This window comes from Oncorhynchus nerka, linkage group LG26 (genome assembly GCF_034236695.1).
Source record: "Oncorhynchus nerka isolate Pitt River linkage group LG26, Oner_Uvic_2.0, whole genome shotgun sequence".
NCBI lineage: Eukaryota > Metazoa > Chordata > Actinopteri > Salmoniformes > Salmonidae > Oncorhynchus > Oncorhynchus nerka.
Window position 1 is genome coordinate 50,812,983 of NC_088421.1, and position 25,387 is coordinate 50,838,369.

At 41.6% G+C, this 25,387-nt stretch overlaps 1 protein-coding gene across 1 annotated transcript in view; it reads right to left on the reverse strand.

The window, feature by feature from the left end:
* Window positions 1-25,387, reverse strand: part of LOC135564816 (NACHT, LRR and PYD domains-containing protein 12-like) — a 37,485-nt gene that overhangs the window by 560 nt on the left and 11,538 nt on the right. The window contains exons 7-10 of the mRNA XM_065010886.1: window positions 24,509-24,682; window positions 7,822-7,995; window positions 874-1,047; window positions 443-489 (exon numbers count right to left, since the gene is read on the reverse strand). Coding sequence (XP_064866958.1) covers window positions 443-489; window positions 874-1,047; window positions 7,822-7,995; window positions 24,509-24,682 — 569 coding nt within the window. The remainder of the gene's footprint in view (window positions 1-442; window positions 490-873; window positions 1,048-7,821; window positions 7,996-24,508; window positions 24,683-25,387) is intronic.

Below are 25,387 nucleotides of genomic sequence, written 5' to 3' on the forward strand. Positions count from 1 at the left end.
ACAATATTAGAAATCATCATCATTCACATTAGAATGTTAACTCACTTTTCACTAATTCATTTAATGTAGATGTTTCTAGGTATCAAAAGGAGAAGTTAAGGTAACTTGAGACTTGTTGAATGATCATATGTTATACTGTATGGTAATATAAAACACACTTATTCCCATTTATTACACACACACACACACACACACACACACACACACACACACACACACACACACACACACACACACACACACACACACACACACACACACACACACACACACACACACACACACACACACTGTCAAAGCAACAGTGTAAACGTTGGTGTCCCTGATTTCTGCTTCTACAGCTGATATTTAATATGACCAAGTCAGTAATGATGGTGGTCTTTGACTTAACTTGAATTAAGACTTATTCTTAGTCATATTCTTCACAGTAGTCAAAACTCACATTTTCTAAGTCCAGGTTTCATTCTGTTCTCTCCATCATGTTCCACACTGTAGCGGTAAGCAGAAGAACAGACAGTCATTGAGGGATACACCTGAACACACAAACACACACAAATACTGGACACACACATACACACACACACTGGACACACCCACAGGGTCAATCATTGGACAGAATGTTTTGTATGTGTGTATGTGTGTGTCCTGGGTGTGTGTGTCCTGTGTGTTTGTGTGTGTCCTGTGTGTATGTGTGTGTCCATTGTGTGTGTGTGTGTGTGTGTCCTGTGTGCGTGTGTTTGTGTCCAGTGTGTGTTGTCACTCTCACACAGTCTGCATATAACTTTGTCCAAGTGGTGGCAAGAATATTTGTCTTAACCAGCCTGATGAGTCCAACATGTCTGATATGAACATTGATATAAACCCTCTACATACTTGAGTTTCTCCAGTCTGCAGTGTGGATCCTCCAGTCCAGCAGAGAGCAGTCTGACTCCTGAGTCTCCTGGGTGATTGTAGCTCAGGTCCAGCTCTCTCAGGTGTGAGGGGTTTGACCTCAGAGCTGAGACCAGAGAAGCACAGCCTTCCTCTGTGACTAGACAGCGTGACAGCCTGCAAAGAGTCAAATCATATTAAAACCACACTGATATTCCTCGGTGGTGAAAATAGTGGCAGTATATGTTTTCAAAATCAAATCCAATCAAATTTTATTTGTCACATACACATGGTTAGCAGATGTTAATGCGAGTGTAGCGAAATGCTTGTGCTTCTAGTTCCGACAATGCAGTAATAACCAACAAGTAATCTAACTAACAATTCCTAAACTACTGTCTTATACACAGTGTAAGGGGATAAAGAATATGTACATAAGGATATATGAATGAGTGATGGTACAGAGCAGCATAGGCAAGATACAGTAGATGGTATTGAGTACAGTATATACATATGAGATGAGTATGTAAACAAAGTGGCATAGTTAAAGTGGCTAGTGATACATGTATTACATAAGGATGCAGTCGATGATATAGAGTACAGTATATACGTATGCATATGAGATGAATAATGTAGGGTAAGTAACATTATATAAGGTAGCAATGTTTAAAGTGGCTAGTGATATATTTACATAATTTCCCCTCAATTCCCATTATTAAAGTGGCTGGAGTTGACTCGGTCCCAGCTTTGATGCACCTGTACTGACCTCGCCTTCTGGATGATAGCGGGGTGAACAGGCAGTGGCTCGGGTGGTTGATGTCCTTGATGATCTTTATGGCCTTCCTGTAACATCGGGTGGTGTAGGTGTCCTGGAGGGCAGGTAGTTTGCCCCCGGTGATGCGTTGTGCAGACCTCACTACCCTCTGGAGAGCCTTACGGTTGGGGGCGGAGCAGTTGCCGTACCAGGCGTGATACAGCCCGCCAGGATGCTCTCGATTGTGCATCTGTAGAAGTTTGTGAGTGCTTTTGGTGACAAGCCGAATTTCTTCAGCCTCCTGAGGTTGAAGAGGCGCTGCTGCGCCTTCTTCACGATGCTGTCTGTGTGAGTGGACCAATTCAGTTTGTCTGTGATGTGTATGCCGAGGAACTTAAAACTTGCTACCCTCTCCACTACTGTTCCATCGATGTGGATAGGGGGGTGTTCCCTCTGCTGTTTCCTGAAGTCCACAATCATCTCCTTAGTTTTGTTGACGTTGAGTGTGAGGTTATTTTCCTGACACCACACTCCGAGGGCCTTCACCTCCTCCCTGTAGGCCGTTTCGTCATTGTTGGTAATCAAGCCTACCACTGTTGTGTCGTCTGCAAACTTGATGATTGAGTTGGAGGCGTGCGTGGCCACGCAGTCGTGGGTGAACAGGGAGTACAGGAGAGGGCTCAGAACGCACCCTTGTGGGGCCCCAGTGTTGAGGATCAGCGGGGAGGAGATGTTGTTGCCTACCCTCACCACCTGGGGGCGGCCCGTCAGGAAGTCCAGTACCCAGTTGCACAGGGCGGGGTCGAGACCCAGGGTCTCGAGCTTGATGACGAGCTTGGAGGGTACTATGGTGTTGAATGCCGAGCTGTAGTCGATGAACAGCATTCTCACATAGGTATTCCTCTTGTCCAGATGGGTTAGGGCAGTGTGCAGTGTGGTTGAGATTGCATCGTCTGTGGACCTATTTGGGCGGTAAGCAAATTGGAGTGGGTCTAGGGTGTCAGGTAGGGTGGAGGTGATATGGTCCTTGACTAGTCTCTCAAAGCACTTCATGATGACGGAAGTGAGTGCTACGGGGCGGTAGTCGTTTACCTCAGTTACCTTAGCTTTCTTGGGAACAGGAACAATGGTTGCCCTCTTGAAGCATGTGGGAACAGCAGACTGGTATAGGGATTGATTGAATATGTCCGTAAACACACCGGCCAGCTGGTCTGCGCATGCTCTGAGGGCGCGGCTGGGGATCCCGTCTGGGCCTGCAGCCTTGCGAGGGTTAACACGTTTAAATGTCTTACTCACCTCGGCTGCAGTGAAGGAGAGACCGCATGTTTTCGTTGCAGGCCGTGTCAGTGGCACTGTATTGTCCTCAAAGCGGGCAAAAAAGTGATTTAGTCTGCCTGGGAGCAAGACATCCTGGTCCGTGACTGGGCTGGATTTCTTCCTGTAGTCCGTGATTGACTGTAGACCCTGACACATGCCTCTTGTGCCTCATGCCTCTTGTGTCTGAGCCGTTGAATTGAGATTCTACTTTGTCTCTGTACTGACGCTTAGCTTGTTTGATAGCCTTGCGGAGGGAATAGCTGCACTGTTTGTATTCGGTCATGTTACCAGACACCTTGCCCTGATTAAAAGCAGTGGTTCGCGCTTTCAGTTTCACGCAAATGCAGCCATCAATCCACGGTTTCTGGTTAGGGAATGTTTTAATCGTTGCTATGGGAACGACATCTTCAACACACGTTCTAATGAACTCGCACACCGAATCAGCGTATTCATCAATGTTGTTATCTGACGCAATACGAAACATATCCCAGTCCACGTGATGGAAGCAGTCTTGGAGTGTGGAGTCAGCTTGGTCGGACCAGCGTTGGACAGACCTCAGCGTGGGAGCCTCTTGTTTTAGTTTCTGTCTGTAGGCAGGGATCAACAAAATGGAGTCGTGGTCAGCTTTTCCGAAAGGGGGACGGTGCAGGGCCTTATATGCATCGCGGAAGTTAGAGTAACAATGATCCAAGGTTTTTCCACCCCTGGTTGCGCAATCGATATGCTGATAAAATTTAGGGAGTCTTGTTTTCAGATTAACCTTGTTAAAATCCCCAGCTACAATGAATGCAGCCTCCGGATAAATGGTTTCCAGTTTGCAAAGAGTTAAATAAAGTTCGTTCAGAGCCATTGATGTGTCTGCTTGGGGGGGGATATATACGGCTGTGATTATAATCGAAGAGAATTCTCTTGGTAGATAATGCGGTCTACATTTGATTGTGAGGAATTCTAAATCAGGTGAACAGAAGGATTTGAGTTCCTGTATGTTTCTTTCATCACACCATGTCTCGTTAGCCATAAGGCATACGCCCCCGCCCCTCTTCTTACCAGAAAGGTGTTTGTTTCTGTCGGCGCGATGCGTGGAGAAACCCGTTGGGTGCACCGCCTCGGATAGCATCTCTCCAGTGAGCCATGTTTCCGTGAAGCACAGAACGTTACAGTCTCCGATGTAGCATTTATTCTGATCTTTGTGCCTCTATAACTTTGTTATTCGTCGTTATTCACTATTCATATTTAAACACTAACACAGGTATGCCTGGTAAACACATGTGGATCTGGTGAACAGTTATCACTTGTTGACCAAATACAGGAATACTGACCTCAGAGTCTCCAGTTTACAGTGGGGATTCCCCAGTCCAGCAGAGAGCAGCTTCACTCCTGAATCCTTCAGGTCATTGTTACTGAGATCCAGCTCTCTCAGGTGTGAGGGGTTTGAACTGAGAACTGAGGCCAACACTTTACAGGATGTGTCTGTGAGTTTACAGCCAGTGAGTCTGAAACACAGAGAAATACAATTACAGACAGGTTGTATTAAAATGTTACTCTCAGCTTTCCCTGCTTACACTGTAACCTGTGCACAAATAATGTGTTGGGTTTAGCCTCAGAGCTGAGACCAGAGAAGCACATCCTAGAAATTACACATTTTCCAAATATTGCTTGTAGATAGAAAAATGCATATTAACAAATATTTGAGGAGACTGACCAGACCAGTTTAAAAATCAGTATCAGTCAAAAGACAGACAGTGAGGTGTCAGATTTAGATTGTATTGAGTATACAGTCCACACCATATCTATTTAGACAGTGAGGTATCAGATTTAGATTGTATTGAGTGTACAGTCCACACCATATCTATTTAGACAGTGAGGAATCAGATTTAGATTGTATTGAGTAAACAGTCCACACCATATATATTTAGACAGTGAGGAATCAGATTTAGATTGTATTGAGTATACAGTCCACACCATATCTATTTTGACAGTGAAGCTAACATTTAAAATGTGTCTCTATACTCCAACATTTTGGATTTCAGATCAAATGTTTCATATGAGGTGACAGTATATAATGTCACCTTTTATTTGAAGATATTTTAATACATATCTGTTTCACCATTTAGAAATGAAAACACTTTATGTTTCCAGTCTCCCCATTAGAAGAAGACATAAGTAATCTGACCAATTTACTTATAGTGTATTAAAATAGTCAGCCTCTCACCATTACCAATAACAGAGGCTACAACAAAACATGTTAACCTCTCACCATTACCAATAACAGAGGATACAACAAAACATGCTAACCTCTCACCATTACCAATGAGAGAGACTACAACAAAACATGTTAACCTCTCACCATTACCAATAACAGAGGCTACAACAAAACATGCTAACCTCTCACCATTACCAGTAACAGAGGCTACAACAAAAAATGCTAACCTCTCACCATTACCAATAACAGAGGCTACAACAAAACATACTAACCTCTCACCATTACCAAAAACAGAGGCTACAACAAAACATACTAACCTCACACCATTACCAATAACAGAGGCTACAACAAAACATGCTAACCTCTCAACATTACCAATAACAGAGACTACAACTAAACATGCTAACCTGTCACCATTACCAATAACAAATGCTATAACAAAACATGCTAACCTCTCACCATTACCAATAACAGAGGATACAACAAAACATGCTAACCTCTTATCATTACCAATAACAGAGACTACAACAAAACATGCTAACCTCTCACCATTACCAATAACAGAGGCTACAACAAAACATGTTAACCTCTCACCATTACCAATAACAGAGGATACAACAAAACATGCTAACCTCTCACCATTACCAATGAGAGAGACTACAACAAAACATGCTAACCTCTCACCATTACCAATAACAGAGGCTACAACAAAACATGCTAACCTCTCACCATTACCAATAGCAGAGTCTACAACAAAATATGCTAACCTCTCACCATTACCAATAACAGAGACTACAACAAAACATGTTAACCTCTCACCATTACCAATAACAGAGGCTACAACAAAACATGCTAACCTCTCACCATTACCAGTAACAGAGGCTACAACAAAAAATGCTAACCTCTCACCATTACCAATAACAGAGGCTACAACAAAACATACTAACCTCTCACCATTACCAAAAACAGAGGCTACAACAAAACATACTAACCTCACACCATTACCAATAACAGAGGCTACAACAAAACATGCTAACCTCTCAACATTACCAATAACAGAGACTACAACTAAACATGCTAACCTGTCACCATTACCAATAACAAATGCTATAACAAAACATGCTAACCTCTCACCATTACCAATAACAGAGGATACAACAAAACATGCTAACCTCTTATCATTACCAATAACAGAGACTACAACAAAACATGCTAACCTCTCACCATTACCAATAACAGAGGCTACAACAAAACATACTAACCTCACACCATTACCAATTACAGAGGCTACAACAAAACATACTAACCTCACACCATTACCAATTACAGAGGCTACAACAAAACATACTAACCTCACACCATTACCAATTACAGAGGCTACAACAAAACATACTAACCTCACACCATTACCAATTACATAGGCTACAACAAAACATACTAACCTCACACCATTACCAATTACAGAGGCTACAACAAAACATGCTAACCTCTCACCATTACCAATAACAGAGGCTACAACAAAACATACTAACCTCACACCATTACCAATAACAGAGGCTACAACAAAACATGCTAACCTCTCACCATTACCAATTACAGAGGCTACAACAAAACATGCTAACCTCTCACCATTACCAACAACAGAGGATACAAGAAAACATGCTAACCCCTTATCATTACCAAATACAGAGGCTACAACAAAACATACTAACCTCTCACCATTACCAATAACAGAGGCTACAACAAAACATGCTAACCTCTCACCATTACCAATAACAGAGACTACAACAAAACATGCTAACTTCTCAACATTACCAATAACAGAGACTACAACTAAACATGCTAACCTGTCACCATTACCAATAACAAATGCTATAACAAAACATGCTAACCTCTAACCATTACCAATAACAGAGGATACAACAAAACATGCTAACCTCTTATCATTACCAATAACAGAGGCTACAACACAACATACTAACCTCTCACCATTACCAATAACAGAGGCTACAACAAAACATACTAACCTCTCACCATTACCAATAACAGAGGCTACAACAAAACATGCTAACCTCTCACCATTACCAATAACAGAGACTACAACAAAACGTGCTAACTTCTCAAAATTACCAATAACAGAGACTACAACAAAACATGTTAACCTCTCACCATTACCAATAACAGAGACTACAACTAAACATGCTAAACTGTCACCATTACCAATAACAGAGGCTACAACTAAACATGCTAACCTGTCACCATTACCAATAACAAATGCTACAACAAAACATGCTAACCTCTCACCATTACCAATAACAGAGACTACAACAAAACATGCTAAACTCTCACCATTACCAATAAGAGAGGATACAACAAAACATGCTAACCTCTCACCATTACCAATAACAGAGGCTACAACAAAACATGCTAACCTCTCACCATTACCAATGACAGAGCCTACAACAAAACATGCTAACCTCTCACCATTACCAATAACAGAGGAGTTTAGCATTTATTCTGATCTTTGTGCCTCTATAATTTTGTTATTCGTCGTTATTCACTATTCATATTTAAACAGTAACACACATATTTATATATGGTGTGGACTATGTGTGTCTGGTAAACACATGTGGATCTGGTGAACAGTTATCACTTGTTGACCAACTACAGGAATACTGACCTCAGAGTCTCCAGTTTACAGTGGGGATTCCCCAGTCCAGCAGAGAGCAGCTTCACTCCTGAAACCTTCAAATCATTGTTACTCAGGTCCAGCTCTCTCAGGTGTGAGGGGTTTGACCTCAGAGCAGAGACCAGAGAAGCACAGCCTTCCTCTGTGACTAGACAGCCTGACAGCCTGCAAAGAGTCAAATCATATTTAAATCACACTGATATTATTTGGTGGTGAAAATAGTGGCAGTTTATTTTTTTTAACATATTCAGATACATCAGTGTCCTGAAACCTGCCATATCTATTCATAAATGAACGAATATGTCATTCTTAGAAATGAAATGAGAAATTATTAGAAATTACAAATTAGAAATTATTAGAAATTACAAATTATCCAAGTATTGCTTGAAGATAGAAAGATGCAAATTAACACATATGTGAGTAGACTGACCAGACCAGTTTAAAAAGCAGTATCAGTCAAAAGACAGACAGTGAGGTATCAGATTTAGATTGTATTGAGTATACAGTCCACACCATATCTATTTAGACAGAGAAGCTAACATTTTAAAATGTGGCTCTGCACTCCAACATTTTAGATTTCAGATCAAATGTTTCATATGAGGTGACAGTATATAATGTCACCTTTTATTTGAGGGTATTTTAATACATATCTGTTTCAACGTTTAGAAAAATAAAAGCCCTTTGTGTATCTAGTCTCCCCATTAGAAGAAATGTATTCTGACTAATTCACTTACAGTGTATTAAAGTGTTTAGTATTTGGAGATAAACTTGTTGATTGCATTTGCAGTTTGTTTTGTGTTATGTTTAGGTTGTGTTTTGGGTTATGTTTTGCCCAATATTAAAATGGTGGATGGTGTAATGTCTGCTTCCAGCTCACACTCTCAAACACGGAGATCCCCTGAACCAAGTGTTAACTGGAAATGACACAATGACAAGGTTCCAGTTTAACAAAGTTTACTAAACCGTATGAACTCACGACAAGGTAGCCATTCCCCTCAGGCCAGGTCCATCAACAGTGACCGTATGAACTCACTACAATGTAGCCATTCCCCTCAGGCCAGGTCCATCAACAGTGACCGTATGAACTCACTACAAGGTAGCCATTCCCCTCAGGTCCATCAACAGTGACCGTATGAACTCACTACAAGGTAGCATTTCCCCTCAGTCCAGGTCCATCAACAGTGACCGTATGAACTCACTACAAGGTAGCCATTCCCCTCAGGTCCATCAACAGTGACCGTATGAACTCACTACAAGGTAGCCATTCCTCTCAGGTCCATCAACAGTGACCGTATGAACTCACTACAAGGTAGCCATTCCCCTCAGGCCAGGTCCAACAACAGTGACCCTATGAACTCACTACAAGGTAGCCATTCCCCTCAGGTCCATCAACAGTGACCGTATGAACTCACTACAAGGTAGCCATTCCCCTCAGTCCAGGTCCATCAACAGTGACCGTATGAACTCACTACAAGGTAGCCATTCCCCTCAGGTCCATCAACAGTGACCGTATGAACTCACTGCAAGGTAGCCATTCCCCTCAGGTCCATCAACAGTGACCGTATGAACTCACTGCAAGGTAGCCATTCCCCTCAGGTCCATCAACAGTGACCGTATGAACTCACTGCAAGGTAGCCATTCCCCTCAGGTCCATCAACAGTGACCGTATGAACTCACTACAAGGTAGCCATTCCCCTCAGGTCCATCAACAGTGACCGTATGAACTCACTACAAGGTAGCCATTCCCCTCAGGTCCATCAACAGTGACCGTATGAACTCACTACAAGGTAGCCATTCCCCTCAGGTCCATCAACAGTGACCGTATGAACTCACTGCAAGGTAGCCATTCCCCTCAGGCCAGGTTCATCAACAGTGATACTCCCAGGCGTACTAATAACAGAGTAATAGCACAGTAGTAACAGAAATATAGGGAGACTTAAAACATGAACTTAACAATCTCCCACGTTTCTTTAAAGACAAGTAAAACAACTAAATAATGAAATCTCTGTTAAGGGAATTTTTATCAATGATGACTAATTATGTATACATTATGTATACATTTCAATCAGGGCTGACTAATCCGAATACTATTATGTTACTGTACATGTATGAATTTTCTCTCTTGCTCCCAGTATTGAATATAATGTAGTCAAGAGTTTAGAACAATGACGGTCTGTTCCTTGGTACAAATGAATGAACTATCTCCAGATGGCAGGGACGGACTATCTCCACACTGTCTAGAATGCTTATCTACACTACACTGGCTCTAAGCGAGGAGGGAAGGCTTGAGAACTATAGGGCCTTTCTACCAGTGTCAAGAAGAGACAGAACATTTAGAAAACGCTGACGTCATTTTCAGTTTATAACCTGTGGTAAAATGTGTATGAACTCAGTACTCTCTTGAATAAAGACTGGTCCTTTACTTTAAGACCAGGGCTCTGTCCATTCCTATAAAATAAGGGTCATACAAATCCTTATGAATTGACAGAGTGTTTAATTTTGATTAGGAATTAAATTTCTTCAACAATCTCCTAAGTATTATTTAAGTTCCTCATTACAAATGGGTTGTGTGACTCAGTTTATATTTGTGTTTGTCTGCCACTTTCCATTACTGAGAGTCTTTAGGAATACAAGACATGATGCTCCCTTTGTAGTCAGACAGTCAGCCAGCTGCTCCTTTGTGGTCGACCACAAAATCCACTAGATTCTCTGTACTTGAATAAGTTCCTTGATGCTGCTAATCTCAAGACAAAGTATTTTCTCTGTGACTTGGTTGACTTCACAGCATCAACTAATGAGTAGTTGTCAGTGACACACTACAGGTAGAATGTGCTGTTTTTTCTCACCAGTGGAAAGCTCTGAGAACAGAGTTGCAAGAAAGATCGCATTGTCAATTCCATCCGCAAGAGCAAGTGTTTCTCCAGCAAGTGTGCTTTGGACAATCCTTCTGATCCTTTTTGACCGCCAACAGATAGGTGAGAATCTTCCTCCTTCACCCATTAACACGATTAGACGTCCACCTTGTGTGCCTCCATCTGTAAGGTTCCCTAGCGAAGCACTGAAGACAACTAGTTTCAAAGAGTCATCTTTTGCAACATGCTGAAACTTTAAAGTCACTTGTTGTGATTTCAGATTACAAACAACTTTGTTGTTCCATGAATGGTTTGTACACTGGCGTGTTTTGTGTTAGATGCCAAGTTGCAAACATCAAACATTACATCAGGTCTACTCTGTCTAGCAACCCATAGAATTTGACCTATCTTTGACCTCAACTGATCTGTTTAAATTCCACCGAGGGGAATTCCTTTGTACGGCTCTTGAAGAATCCATGTGGATGTGTTGAAGAGTCTTGATATATCTCTCCTGTTGCATCAGTATTGTTCCATCAACTGTAATAAACTCTATGCCAACATAAACATTATCATGCTCCTCACGGCCAACCAGGAAAACAGCTTTGAAGTGTGGAATCACAGTTGTAGCGAAGGTCTGTGAGCCACCCCAGATGAAGTCATCAACATGACAGGTAAGTACTCCAGTCAAGCCAATAGAAAACTGCAGGATCCACTTGTGACGTTTCTCCACCTGTACTCAGCACTGTTGCCTTGACTTTGCTGTACCAGTAGAGTGATGCACCTGCCAGGCCTGACACACACCTTTTTAGTTTCCACAGTGTTCCTTCACCCTTAGCTTCAGGCGGAGGTCAGATGTGAATGTCCCTTGATGCTCTGTTCCCTGCAAAAATGCAGATTTGATGAATATGGAATTAAGTTTCCATTGTTTCTGGCAGATCACTGTCAGCAGCAATCTGAGAGACTCTGAGGCGCCAACTCTTTTGGGAGTTGTTTAGCAGCCAGCTCCTCTAAACCTCTAGCCACTAGATGAGTTGTTTAGCAGCCAGCTCCTCTAAACCTCTAGCCACTAGATGAGTCATTTGGGAGTTGTTTAGCAGCCAGCTCATCTAAACCTCTAGCCACTAGATGAGTCTTTTGGGAGTTGTTTAGCAGCCAGCTCCTCTAAACCTCTAGCCACTAGATGAGTCGTTTGGGAGTTGTTTAGCAGACAGCTCATCTAAACCTCTAGCCACTAGATGAGTCGTTTGGGAGTTGTTTAGCAGACAGCTCATCTAAACCTCTAGCCACTAGATGAGTCGTTTGGGAGTTGTTTAGCAGACAGCTCATCTAAACCTCTAGCCACTAGATGAGTCGTTTGGGAGTTGTTTAGCAGACAGCTCATCTAAACCTCTAGCCACTAGATGAGTCGTTTGGGAGTTGTTTAGCAGACAGCTCATCTAAATCTCTAGCCACTAGATGAGTCGTTTGGGAGTTGTTTAGCAGACAGCTCCTCAAAACCTCTAGCCACTAGATGAGTCTTTTGGGAGTTGTTTAGCAGCCAGCTCCTCTAAACCTCTAGCCACTAGATTAGTCTTTCAGGAGTTGTTTAGCAGCCAGCTCCTCTAAACCTCTAGCCACTAGATGAGTCTTTTGGGAGTTGTTTAGCAGACAGCTCCTCAAAACCTCTAGCCACTAGATGAGTCGTTTGGTAGTTGTTTAGCAGCCAGCTCCTCTAAACCTCTAGCCACTAGATGAGTCGTTTGGGAGTTGTTTAGCAGCCAGCTCCTCTAAACCTCTAGCCACTAGATGAGTCGTTTGGGAGTTGTTTAGCAGCCAGATCCTCTAAACCTCTAGCCACTAGACATTCTTTTGGCACTATTCCAGTTCCACTTTGTTGAGACACATTTTTGGCCAATGTCTTTGACTTCCTCAAACACTCAATATTTCCTCCAATTACTGAGCTCATCTAGTTTAGAGTCAAATGACACATCCTTTGTTTCAAGTACATCATCATTTTGAATGTCATTCTGTGTTCTGTGATTTTTCATTGGTTGAAATCTGATAAGTGACTGGTCAGCTGAACCTGTTGTACCAGAAAGTGTAGCTGGTTCAGAGTACTGCAAGTTGGATCAGTTCTGGTGTTTTCCTTGAGCTTTTCCTGCTCCTCCAATGACGGTTGCTGTGTGTGGAATACCACTTTCTCTGTCCATGTATTTATCAGTTTGTCCAGTTTTCAGACTGGAACAACCATGCTGTCTTAACACATCAAATCAAATCACATTTTATTTGTCACATACACATGGTTAGCAGATGTTAGTGCGAGTGTAGCGAAATGCTTGTGCTTCTAGTTCCGACAATGCAGTAATAACCAACAAGTAATCTAACTAACAATTCCTAAACTACTGTCTTATACACAGTGTAAGGGGATAAAGAATATGTACATAAGGATATATGAATGAGTGATGGTACAGGGCAGCATACAGTAGATGGTATCGAGTACAGTATATACATATGAGATGAGTATGTAGACAAAGTAAACAAAGTGGCATAGTTAAAGTGGCTAGTGATACATGTATTACATAAGGATGCAGTCGATGATATAGAGTACAGTATATACGTATGCATATGAGATGAATAATGTAGGGTAAGTAACATTATATAAGGTAGCAATGTTTAAAGTGGCTAGTGATATATTTACATCATTTCCCATCAATTCCCATTAATAAAGTGGCTGGAGTTGGGTCAGCGTCAATGTCAGTGTGTTGGCAGCAGCCACTCAATGTTAGTGGTGGCTGTTTAACAGTCTGATGGCCTTGAGATAGAAGCTGTTTTTCAGTCTCTCGGTCCCAGCTTTGATGCACCTGTACTGACCTCGCCTTCTGGATGATAGCGGGGTGAACAGGCAGTGGCTCGGGTGGTTGTTGTCTGTTGTCATGACGTTGGCCCGGGGGATTGGTTAATGACAGTCATAAATACCTCTTCCCCCCTTTTTCCTCTCTCTACCCTACTGAGGTTATATTTACAAACACCTTGGTTAACATATAGATTCTGGGAACATCAGAAGGTGTGGGGAAATGAACTATATTCTGGTAATCCGAACAATTGAACATGTGTGGTGGTACTTAATGAATATGATGTCAGTTCGGTTGTCATCTGAGACATTCCCATCTATGATAAGATGACATAAACTCTACAGTGGAAAGTCTACACATCAGAGTTATCGGATTTACATGGAATTGTTGTTCAATTTACATGTTTGAATATGAAATTATTCGTGATGGGATTAAATGTGATTTTAGCTTCTAAAATGTGAGATTTGGGTTTTCATAAAATAGGGCTGCTCAATCAGTGGCCCGCCCCTGTGAAAGGACATGGGCTATAAAACGTTTCAAACACGCCCTCCTCTCCCTTCCTATATAAGCCCTTGACGACAATATAACCTCCTGTTCTGAAGATGTGAGGACGACGGTCCTATGTCAGAATGGTTCAGATAATAACTACAGAACGAAGCCAACATCAGCGTGAGCTTTGGTTTCGAATGGTATGAACTCTTATTCACTACAGAAGTGATACCTTCTAGCCGTTGAGTTAGCAACAGCAGATGCAAATGAGGTTTAGGAAGGATACAGACAGAGTATCCCGTCTATCACACAACAACGTCACTACAACGTATTCAATTGACCACCAGAGACATTCTTCAAAGGACTCGGTTGGGCAACACGGCCTTCCATCTATCACCTACCGAAGCACAGCTCAGAGTAAATATTTATTGCATTTTCCTTTTCCAAATGGGCGGTAATTTAGAATGCATAAGATACTGTATTTACGATAGCACAGCTTCGGCCTTTGTTCCTCAGTCTTCCCGCTCCTTCACTCAAACCCAGCCCCTTTTCAAGCTGTCATATCTGTTCCGCCCGCTAGGGACGTTTTCCTTTATGACGTAATTTGTAATCAAGTTATGATTTAATTATGTGTATGTGTAATTCTGTGTGATTAGTTCGATATTTAGTAAATAAATAATTAAACCCAATTTTGTATTGCTGATTCAAATTGTTAGCCAGGGTTCGTGCAGATAACCAAGAATTTACAACTTTCAGATGAGGCTGAATTAAGATGACGATTGATATTGACTGCTATTGATATAAAATATTACTAGGGCTTTAAGAGTTTATTCGAAAGATAAAAGCTCTATAAATATTATTTTGTGGTGCCGGACTCTCTAGTTAATTACATTTACATGATTAGCTCAATCAGGTGACATTAATTATGGAGAAATTATTTTATAGAATAGCATGTCATATCACTTAATCCGGCATAGCTAAAGACACAACATAATTGGTGCTCCTGTGCGTGGAATCTAAAATAGAATCAGGCTTTCATTTTGATTCAGCCTGTATAAGATTGAAAAACAGATGACATAATATACCAAGTTATTGTACACATTTTTGGAGTGTTAAAGACAAACATTATTGTGTGTGTGCTGAAGATTCCCCACCTCCGTGTTGTTCTCTGACGTAGTCAGTGGGTAACGTAAGCGAATACATTTCTGATTAAGCTAATTATAGAAATCTGAGAAATAGAAATCTGAGAAATAGAGCGTTTGGCCAAACACAGGGCTATTTCTGCCTGGTGTGTTTCAGACGCAGGTAGGTTCGGTCATTAGTAATTTCTTGAGTAAGGACAAAGAGCCAGCCGATTGAAATTCAGGAGATATACGCTTGTCCAGCGATATATATCTCTGTCTCTCTCACAAGGACAAGGTGCATTTCGTTGTTTGGAGGGTTTAGCTTGCATTCTAAAGCTAACAAAGGAAAATAACCATTTTGTTTTCTTGTGCTACGTTGAAATTGCTCCTCCTTGCGGAATGGAAGTCCCGGCCCGGGTTTCTAAAGAAGACATTGTAAACTTTTTCCAAACTAACCTAAACTATCCTAGATGAAGCAACTTCTCAGGTTAATTAAAGCTTCATTCCCAAATAGCCTATACAGGTCTGATTTATCATTAAATTGATCAATCAGTAAAATTTGGCTTTTGCAAAACCATTCAGTAATCCAGTACTGACCGAAGCCCTGCCTCAGCGGGAATCCCATGTGGTTTCGGCCTTAGGGAGAAGTGCCACAGTGTTGAATATTCCCAACATTTGATTTACTGTTTACACTTAGGTTAATATGAGAAGATTAAAAGTGTCTCATTTGATTGGAAGAACATTAAGTTATGTTCAAGAATTGAATTTATTAAATTGAATGAGACGATAATCCATACAATCTCCATTGATTGGATTATCGTCTCATTCAATTTAATAAGTTCAATTCTTGAACATAACTTAATGTTCTTCCAATCAAATGAGACACTTTTAATCTTCTCATATTAACCTAGATGAAGCAACATCTCAGGTTAATTAAAGTTTAATACCCCGATAGCCTACCCAGGTAGGATTAATCATTGGCATTGATTAATTATTTAAATTTGCTTCTGCAAATTCATTCACGTCCAAATTTCACATTACTGGTACAGTACTGATGGTTTGTCAACATCTATAAATAGATTAAACTTGTCTTTGCAGCTTCCAATGAATTCCAAACCCAAACTTTGAAAAAAGTTAGGAACATTTTTCCTCTACATTTTTCTAATAATGTGCAAGCTATCAAAGGAGGTGGTCGCCACTCCTCCGCTAATTAGTGAACCTCCACCCATAAAAGGATTGATCTCTGACCTCAGCAGCGATACCAACCCTAATTATGCCATTAGCGAAAAAACAGCCGAAATTGCGAACGCTCTCCAAAATCAACCATCAAACACAGGCTTTGTGACGGGTCTCCACACTTTTGCACTGATGTATCACCATAAAAATGTGGCATCGGTCCAATACCACAGTGCACAGCTGAAGCACGTGCCAGACATGGCTAACATGAGGGGACAGGTGGAGAGACATGGCTAACATGAGGAGGCAGGTGGAGAGACATGGCTAACATGAGGGGACAGGTGGAGAGAACTGAGCAACTATTGACAAAAGCAGGAAATGAAAACATTCTGCTAGTCGAGGAACTGCTATTGAAATCTGAACAGTTAAAAGTCAGTGCAAATACTTATGATGATGAATGAGCACAAACTCTTCAACAAAATCGTTGTTTCCAGGAACAACTCGATTTAGAAAAAACTAAATACGAGGTAGTCCACTCCAAACTAGATAAATCTGTTGAGTTATCTACAAACAGGAGAGCTCAATTTGATAACATGCAGGAAGTTTTGTTGAACTCTACTCAATATTCTGCAGGCCAAAGACAATCAATTGATGAACACAATGACTGAGTTGGATTTCAAATCAGCAGAACTCAGTGAAGTCACTGACCAAATGAATGATGAGAGAACTCAGGTGATGTAGATGGAAATATTGATTTCTAAGCAAGAGGAAGAAATCTCCTCACTGAATCTCTCGCTCCGTACAGAAGAGCTCTATCAAACCATGACAGATAAGTTTGAGACCGAAAGGAGCAAGTGCGACACTCACGTGTCCAAACTCAGGACTCTGCAGTGCAGCAAAATACCACCTTTAGGTACCATCTGGAGGAAGTCCAGAATGGTCACGCTCCACAGCGTGACTATCCATCCAAGCAACCGGAGCCCGGTACTCAAAGGAGTGAAGACGATAGGTTTCAGACTCGGCACTGAGTAATATTGCGCCTCTTGGCCAGCAAAGCCAAAGCTTGGCCTTTCAGCCCCAATCTCTCCACAGGATGAAGCCAACCCTCTCCGCCCGCTTGACGCGGAATACCTTGACAAACTCGTCAAGAATTTCCCCACCTTTGACCCCGTTCCAGGTCAGCCAAACGATACTGAGACGTTCCTAGCTGACATAGAGGACGCGTTGGATGGCTACCCGAACGCTACGGGTTCTGACAGGGTTTACCTGTTGAAGCAAACGTCAAATAGACTCGTGACCAGGTTCATTTGCCTACAACATTAACACGGGCTAAATGACTACGCTAAACTTGCCACAGCTTTGAAATTAGAGTTCAGTGGTTCTGCAACTAGCAAACAAGATAGCTCACTGGCTAACACGGTCAAACAAGCTCGGAACGAACACCCACAAGCTTACTATCATAGGCTTCATTCAGTTTACTTTGGCCTACTCACTGAAATAGGCATGGAAGACCTGCTACCATTTAAACAAATGTTCCTGTCGAACATGTATCCCACCTTCATTACCTACTTGGGCCATGCAGCCCACGTTGGCTTGCCTATCTTACAACTCAGAGAGCTTGCAAGCACAGCTTTTGAGGAATCAAAAGTTTGCAACGCTAAGAGCCCTGACCACTCGGTTTTGAAGTTTGACCAGGAGCACTCACTCCAGTTAGAGGGTGCGTTATCAGGTATTGGAGCGTTGAGAGATGACACACAAAAACAGTTTCTACCACGAAACCATGATTCCAATAACCTCTGCGGTCGAAATAACTGTAAAGTACGTCGCCATCAACATGCCTACCGCTACAATCGACCTGTTCACTACGTTCCTGCACCCAACCCACACAAAGTGTCAGAGCTCAAGGGTAAGAAATGGTTGAAGGATGATCAAATCTGGAGACCAATGTTCTCCAGAAGTTCCACTACATGAAGAACTAAAGCGAGAAACATTTGAGAAAAGGGTAAAAGATCGTCACAAGGACTAGACGGGGAATTACCGGACACCAGGTCCGCAGGAATTAACACCCATAGCAAGGACGTTAAAATTCAAATCTCTCCCGCTCTCATCCGAGACCCTATCCAGGGCCCTCTTGATCAAGAAACAAGCCCCAGGGCTTTGTCTATAGACTCTGATACAAAGGTTGCGAAAAAAAGGGTCAAACGCTTCGTTAAAGCCAAGCCCACTCAAAATCTGAAAAGTCGATCTGCTTCCACCTTGAACAGAATTGACACATCACGTTGTTGCGAAGAACCACTCCACTTTGTGGGGAACATGTTCACTAAACACGAATCGAAACAACCATAGCTGGAAACAGTCCTGGAGGACTGCATCACTTGTCATGCGCTAATTGATTCGGGTGCGACGATATCACTCATCTCTCAAACATTGTTTGATGATCTCAAAAGGGCTTTGAAGCCAACTAAACGTTGGTTAAAAGTGGAACGATGAGACACTACACTTCGAGGGGTCACTCAGACTACCTCGCCTCTCACATTGAGAGTCGTGCTGAAACTACACTTCAAGGACGTATCGCTCGTTCACCCTGTGTATGTTACCAGCCTCAAAACTGTAACCCTGCTACTTGGAGCAGTTCTCTGTGATGTCAGAATCTCCATGTTCTCTGTGTCCATCAGAATACAATTCTTACATGGACTCTATGTAATGTCTTTGTCTAAAATGTTAACACAATAGTGGCCTGAGGTAGTAAGTTCAAGGTTCACTGGTTGTTTAAACATCACTGCCTTGTCATGTTGATGTCTAGTACAGCCCCTGTCTTCTTGAGGGAAGCTTTGCTTAATAGTAAGGGGATATCTGTAGGGACCACCTCTGTTCCAATGTGACACTTAGTCTGACCAATTTTTGCTGGTATCTTGACTCTCTTGGTAGAATGGACGGTTCTCCCATCTCCACATTTGAAAGCTCTGTTGTTTGGTGTGTCAATCAGATGTTGTACTTCTTTCATATTTAGTTCACAGCTATCAAGACATTTCCTAGGGATTCAACTATAAAGATCTCAGTATCAACCACAGCAGACCCTAAGGATTCAACTATACAGATCTCAGTATCAACCACAGCAGACCCTAAGGATTCAACTATACAGATCTCAGTATCAACCACAGCAGACCCTAAGGATTCAACTATACAGATCTCAGTATCAACCACAGCAGACCCTAAGGATTCAACTATACAGATCTCAGTATCAACCACAGCAGACCCTAAGGATTCAACTATAAAGATCTCAGTATCAACCACAGCAGACCCTAAGGATTCAACTATACAGATCTCAGTATCGACCACAGCAGACCCTAAGGATTCAACTATACAGATCTCAGTATCAACCACAGCAGACCCTAAGGATTCAACTATACAGATCTCAGTATCAACCACAGCAGACCCTAAGGATTCAACTATACAGATCTCAGTATCAGAAGCAGATTTGTTTGATGTAATGTTGCTCAATCTCTGTGTTTATATTTTCCTCTGTTTGTTTAACCTGTTTGTTTTTATGAGGAGTCTTTAACCCAGTGGTGCTTTGACAAATAACACATTTTGTTTACAGTCTTTGGCGCCCTCTTCTGGTTGTCTTGAGAATGTGACGTGTTGGTGCCTTTTCTCTGCTGATCAGTGTAATATGCTGCGTCACTCACTTGCATTGGAGCGACAGATGTCTTTTCACCAAAATATATTTTTAGTGTCAACTTCATTGGCGCAAAAGTCAGCACAGTCAAAGCCAACTGTTGCTCCCTTACCATCCAGGCAGACAGTATCTAGCAACTTGAAAGCTAACACTGCATCCAGGAGAACCATGTCTCTACCATCCAGACAGACAGTATCTAACAACTAGAAAGCTAACACTGCATCCAGGAGAACCATGTCTCTACCATCCAGACAGACAGTATCTAGCAACTAGAAAACTAACACTGCATCCAGGAGAACCATGTCTCTACCATCCAGACAGACAGTATCTAGCAACTAGAAAGCTAACACTGCATCCAGGAGAACCATGTCTCTACCATCCAGACAGACAGTATCTAGCAACTAGAAAACTAACACTGCATCCAGGAGAACCATGTCTCTACCATCCAGACAGACAGTATCTAGCAACTAGAAAGCTAACACTGCATCCAGGAGAACCATGTCTCTACCATCCAGACAGACAGTATCTAACAACTTGAAAGCTAACATTACATCCAGGAGAACCATGTCTCTACCATCCAGACAGACAGTATCTATTAACTTGAAAGGTAACACTCCATCCAGGAGAACCATGTCTCTACCATCCAGACAGACAGTATCTAACAACTTGAAAGGTAACACTCCATCCAGGAGAACCATGTCTCTACCATCCAGACAGACAGTATCTAACAACTTGAAAGCTAACACTACATCCAGGAGAACCATGTCTCTACCATCCAGACAGACAGTATCTATTAACTTGAAAGGTAACACTCCATCCAGGAGAACCATGTCTCTACCATCCAGACAGACAGTATCTAACAACTTGAAAGGTAACACTCCATCCAGGAGAACCATGTCTCTACCATCCAGACAGACAGTATCTAACAACTTGAAAGGTAACACTGCATCCAGGAGAACCATGTCTCTACCATCCAGACAGACAGTATCTAGCAACTAGAAAGGTAACACTGCATCCAGGAGAACCATGTCTCTACCATCCAGACAGACCGTATCTAGCAACTTGAAAGGTAACACTGCATCCAGGAGAACCATGTCTCTACCATCCAGACAGACAGTATCTAACAACTTGAAAGGTAACACTCCATCCAGGAGAACCATGTCTCTACCATCCAGACAGACAGACAGTATCTAGCAACTAGAAAGCTAACACTGCATCCAGGAGAACCATGTCTCTACCATCCAGACAGACAGTATCTAGCAACTTGAAAGCTAATACTGCATCCAGGAGAACCATGTCGTACTTGCACATCCTATTGTAACTCTGTTTGAAATCAATTATGTTGTCCTTCACTGCAACCGAAATGCCTCTAGTAACACTGTCAATGTGTGAATATGTCTCTAGTAACACTGTCAAAGTGTGAATTTGCCTCGTAGTAACACTGTCAAAGTGTGAATATGCCTCGTAGTAACACTGTCAAAGTGTGTATATGCCTCGTAGTAACACTGTCAAAGTGTGTATATGCCTCGTAGGCCTTTCTCTTCTTTAAGAAACACAGAATCCAGTGATCTCTGATCAAAGTTCCCATGCCGTCATCCTTGTTCAAATCCTCCAGGGATATTTCCAGTGCTGTATCTCTCGCTCTTCCTTCCAGTGATAATACCACCCAAGTACTTTTTCTTGTCCAGATTAGTAACCTGTGTCCAGATTAGTAACCAGTGTCCAGATTAGTAACCAGTGTCCAGATTAGTTCATTTTTCCAACTTTCATACAACCTCTTCTCGTGGAAGCGAGGTGGCACATTGTAGTTATTAGCCATCCTCTGCTACCAATGTTAAATTAAAATGACACAACGACTATGATCCTGTTGAACAACGTTTACTAAACCGTATTTACCCAATACATGGTGTCACGAACCTCGCTGAAGAGGGTGCCTCTTCCTGTTCGGGCGGGGCTCGGCGGTCGTCGTCACCGGCCTATTAGCTGCCATCGATTCCCTTTCCGTTTGTTTTGGGTTATTGGGTAATTGGGTACACCTGTTTTGTATTAGGGTTTGTTTGTAGGGTATTTAAGGGCACTAGGCCCGCTGGGTATTTGTGCGGAATTGTTTATTGTTACTCTGTGTTTGATGGTGTGATTTGTTTTCATATCTTTATTCTCTGGTCTATTTTGTCCTGTTGTTTTGGACTGGCAACTTATATACGCCCTGTGTGTTGGCGTGATCATTTTGGTTGCACCGGTGAAATAAATTTGATAAATGACAGAACCCTGCTCTCTGCGCCTGATTCCACCCACCACTCATAGTTATTCGTAACACATGGTTACCATGACACTCAGGCCAGGTCCATCAACACTGTGACTCCCAGGCGCACTAATAACAGAGTGATATCATCGTTGTAACAGAAATATAGGGATACTTAAAACATGAATTTAACACACAGTCCAAACAACATCTATTTTGACAGTGAAGCTAATATTGTAAATGAAAGCACTGTGTGTTTCCAGTCCCCCATTTGAAGAAGTCAAAGTAGTCCGACCAATTGTATTAAAGTTGTCAAACATTTTGTACTTGTTCCCAAACTCCTTGGTTGCATTTGCAGTCTGTTTTGGTTGTGTTATGGGTTATGTTTTGTCCGAAAGTTACTGAATGGTGGATCATGACTGGATTAATCGTATGTCTAAGAGACTAGATAACATGTTTCTACACGCAACTAAATGAATCCTGGACTCATCATTTTTCATTTATGTTTTGTATTAGTTCTGGCATCATTACAGAGGCTACAACAAAACATGATAACCTCTCACCATTACCAATAACAGAGGATACAACAAAACATGCTAACCTCTCACCATTACCAATAACAGAAGCTACAACAAAACATGCTAACCTCTCACCATTACCAATAACAGAGGCTACAACAAAACATGCTAACCTCTCACCATTACCAATAACAGAGGCTACAGCAAAACATGCTAACCTCTCACCATTACCAATAACAGAGGCTACAACAAAACATGCTAACCTCTTACGACTACCAATAACAGAGGCTACAACAAAACATGCTAACCTCTCACCATTACCAATAACAGAGGATACAACAAAACATGCTAACCTCTCACCATTACCAATAACAGAGGCTACAACAAAACATGCTAACCTCTCACCATTACCAATAACAGAGGATACAACAAAACATGCTAACCTCTCACCATTACCAATAACAGAGGCTACAACAAAACATGCTAACCTCTCACCATTACCAATAACAGAGGCTACAACAAAACATGCTAACCTCTCACGATTACCAATAAGAGGATACAACAAAACATACTAACCTCTCACCATTACCAATAACAGAGGCTACAACAAAACATGCTAACCTCTCACCATTACCAATAACAGAGGCTACAACAAAACATGCTAACCTCTCACCATTACCAATAACAGAGGCTACAACAAAACATGCTAACCTCTCACCATTACCAATAACAGAGGCTACAACAAAACATGCTAACCTCTCACCATTACCAATAACAGAGGATACAACAAAACATGCTAACCTCTCACCATTACCAATAACAGAGGCTACAACAAAACATGCTAACCTCTCACCATTACCAATAACAGAGGCTACAACAAAACATGCTAACCTCTCACGATTACCAATAAGAGGATACAACAAAACATACTAACCTCTCACCATTACCAATAACAGAGGCTACAACAAAACATGCTAACCTCTCACCATTACCAATAACAGAGGATACAACAAAACATGCTAACCTCTCACCATTACCAATAACAGAGGCTACAACAAAACATGCTAACCTCTCACCATTACCAATAACAGAGGCTACAACAAAACATGCTAACCTCTCACCATTACCAATAACAGAGGGGGTCTGATCTTTGTGCCTCTGTAACTTTCTCATTAATTTATATTCAATATTCATTCCTTATTAATCATAATCATAGTAGTATCCACATGAATGTAGAAGTGTTCAGAAACATCTTCTGTTCTTACTGACAATACAAGTGAAGTGACTCCAAAATGACAGGACATTATTCACCATTCAGTTTCTATCAGGAAAAACATCCAAAACACAACCAAGACAAACTGGAAATACATTCAACAAGTTAGTAGAATCACAAGCTTGATGTAATCACTGCAGGCATGGAATATGGGACCAAATACTAAACTCATCACTACATTAATACACTATAAGTGAACTTGTCTGAATATTTACAACTTTTTCAAATTGGTGAACTACCTACAGAAAGTGCTTTCCTTTCTTAACAGTAACACAGATATGTATGAAAATACCCTCAAATAAAATGTGACATTCTGTACTGTCACCTAACATGAAACATTATATCTCAAATCCAAAATGCTGGAGCAAAGCACCTCATGTAAAACTGTAAGCTTCACTGTCCAAACACATATGGTGTGGACTATGTGTGTCTGGTAAACACATGTGGATCTGGTGAACAGTTATCACTTGTTGACCAACTACAGGAATCCTGACCTCAGAGTCTCCAGTTTACAGTGGGGATTCCCCAGTCCAGCAGAGACCAGCTTCACTCCTGAATCCTTCAGGTCATTGTTACTCAGATCCAGCTCTCTCAGGTGTGAGGGGTTTGACCTCAGAGCTGAGACCAGAGAAGCACAGCCTTCCTCTGTGACTAGACAGCCTGACAGCCTGCAAAGAGTCAAATCATATTAAAATCACACTGCTATTCTTTGGTGGTGAAAATAGTGGCAGTATATTTTTTCAACATATTCAGATACATCAGTGTCCTGAAACCTGCCATATATATTTGTAAATTAATGTATCATCATTAAAAATGACACATGATCAAAGCATTGACTGCAGATAGAAACATGTATAGTACAAATATTTGAGTAGACTGACCAGACCAGTTTAAAAATCAGTATCACTCAAAAGACAGACAGTGAGGTATCAGATTTAGATTGTATTGTGTCACACCCTGACCATAGTTTGCTTTGTATGTTTCTATGTTTTGGTTGGTCAGGGTGTGAGCTGAGTGTGCATTCTGTTACATGTCTAGTTTGTCTAGTTCTATGTTTGGCCTGATATGGTCCTCAATCAGAGGCAGGTGTTCGTCATTGTCTCTGATTGGGAACCATATTTAGGTAGCCTGTTTGGTGTTGGGTTTTGTAGGTGATTGTCCTTGTTACTGTCTCTGTGTTACTTTGCACCAGTATTAGGCTGGGTCTGTTTTCGTGGCACGTTTATTGTTTTGTATTTGATTCGTGTTTACTTTGTTTCATTAAACATGGATCGCAATAGCCACGCCGCATTTTGGTCTGACTCTCCTTCACATACAGAAAACCGTTACATGTTGAGTATACTGTCCACACCATATCTATTTTGACAGTGAAG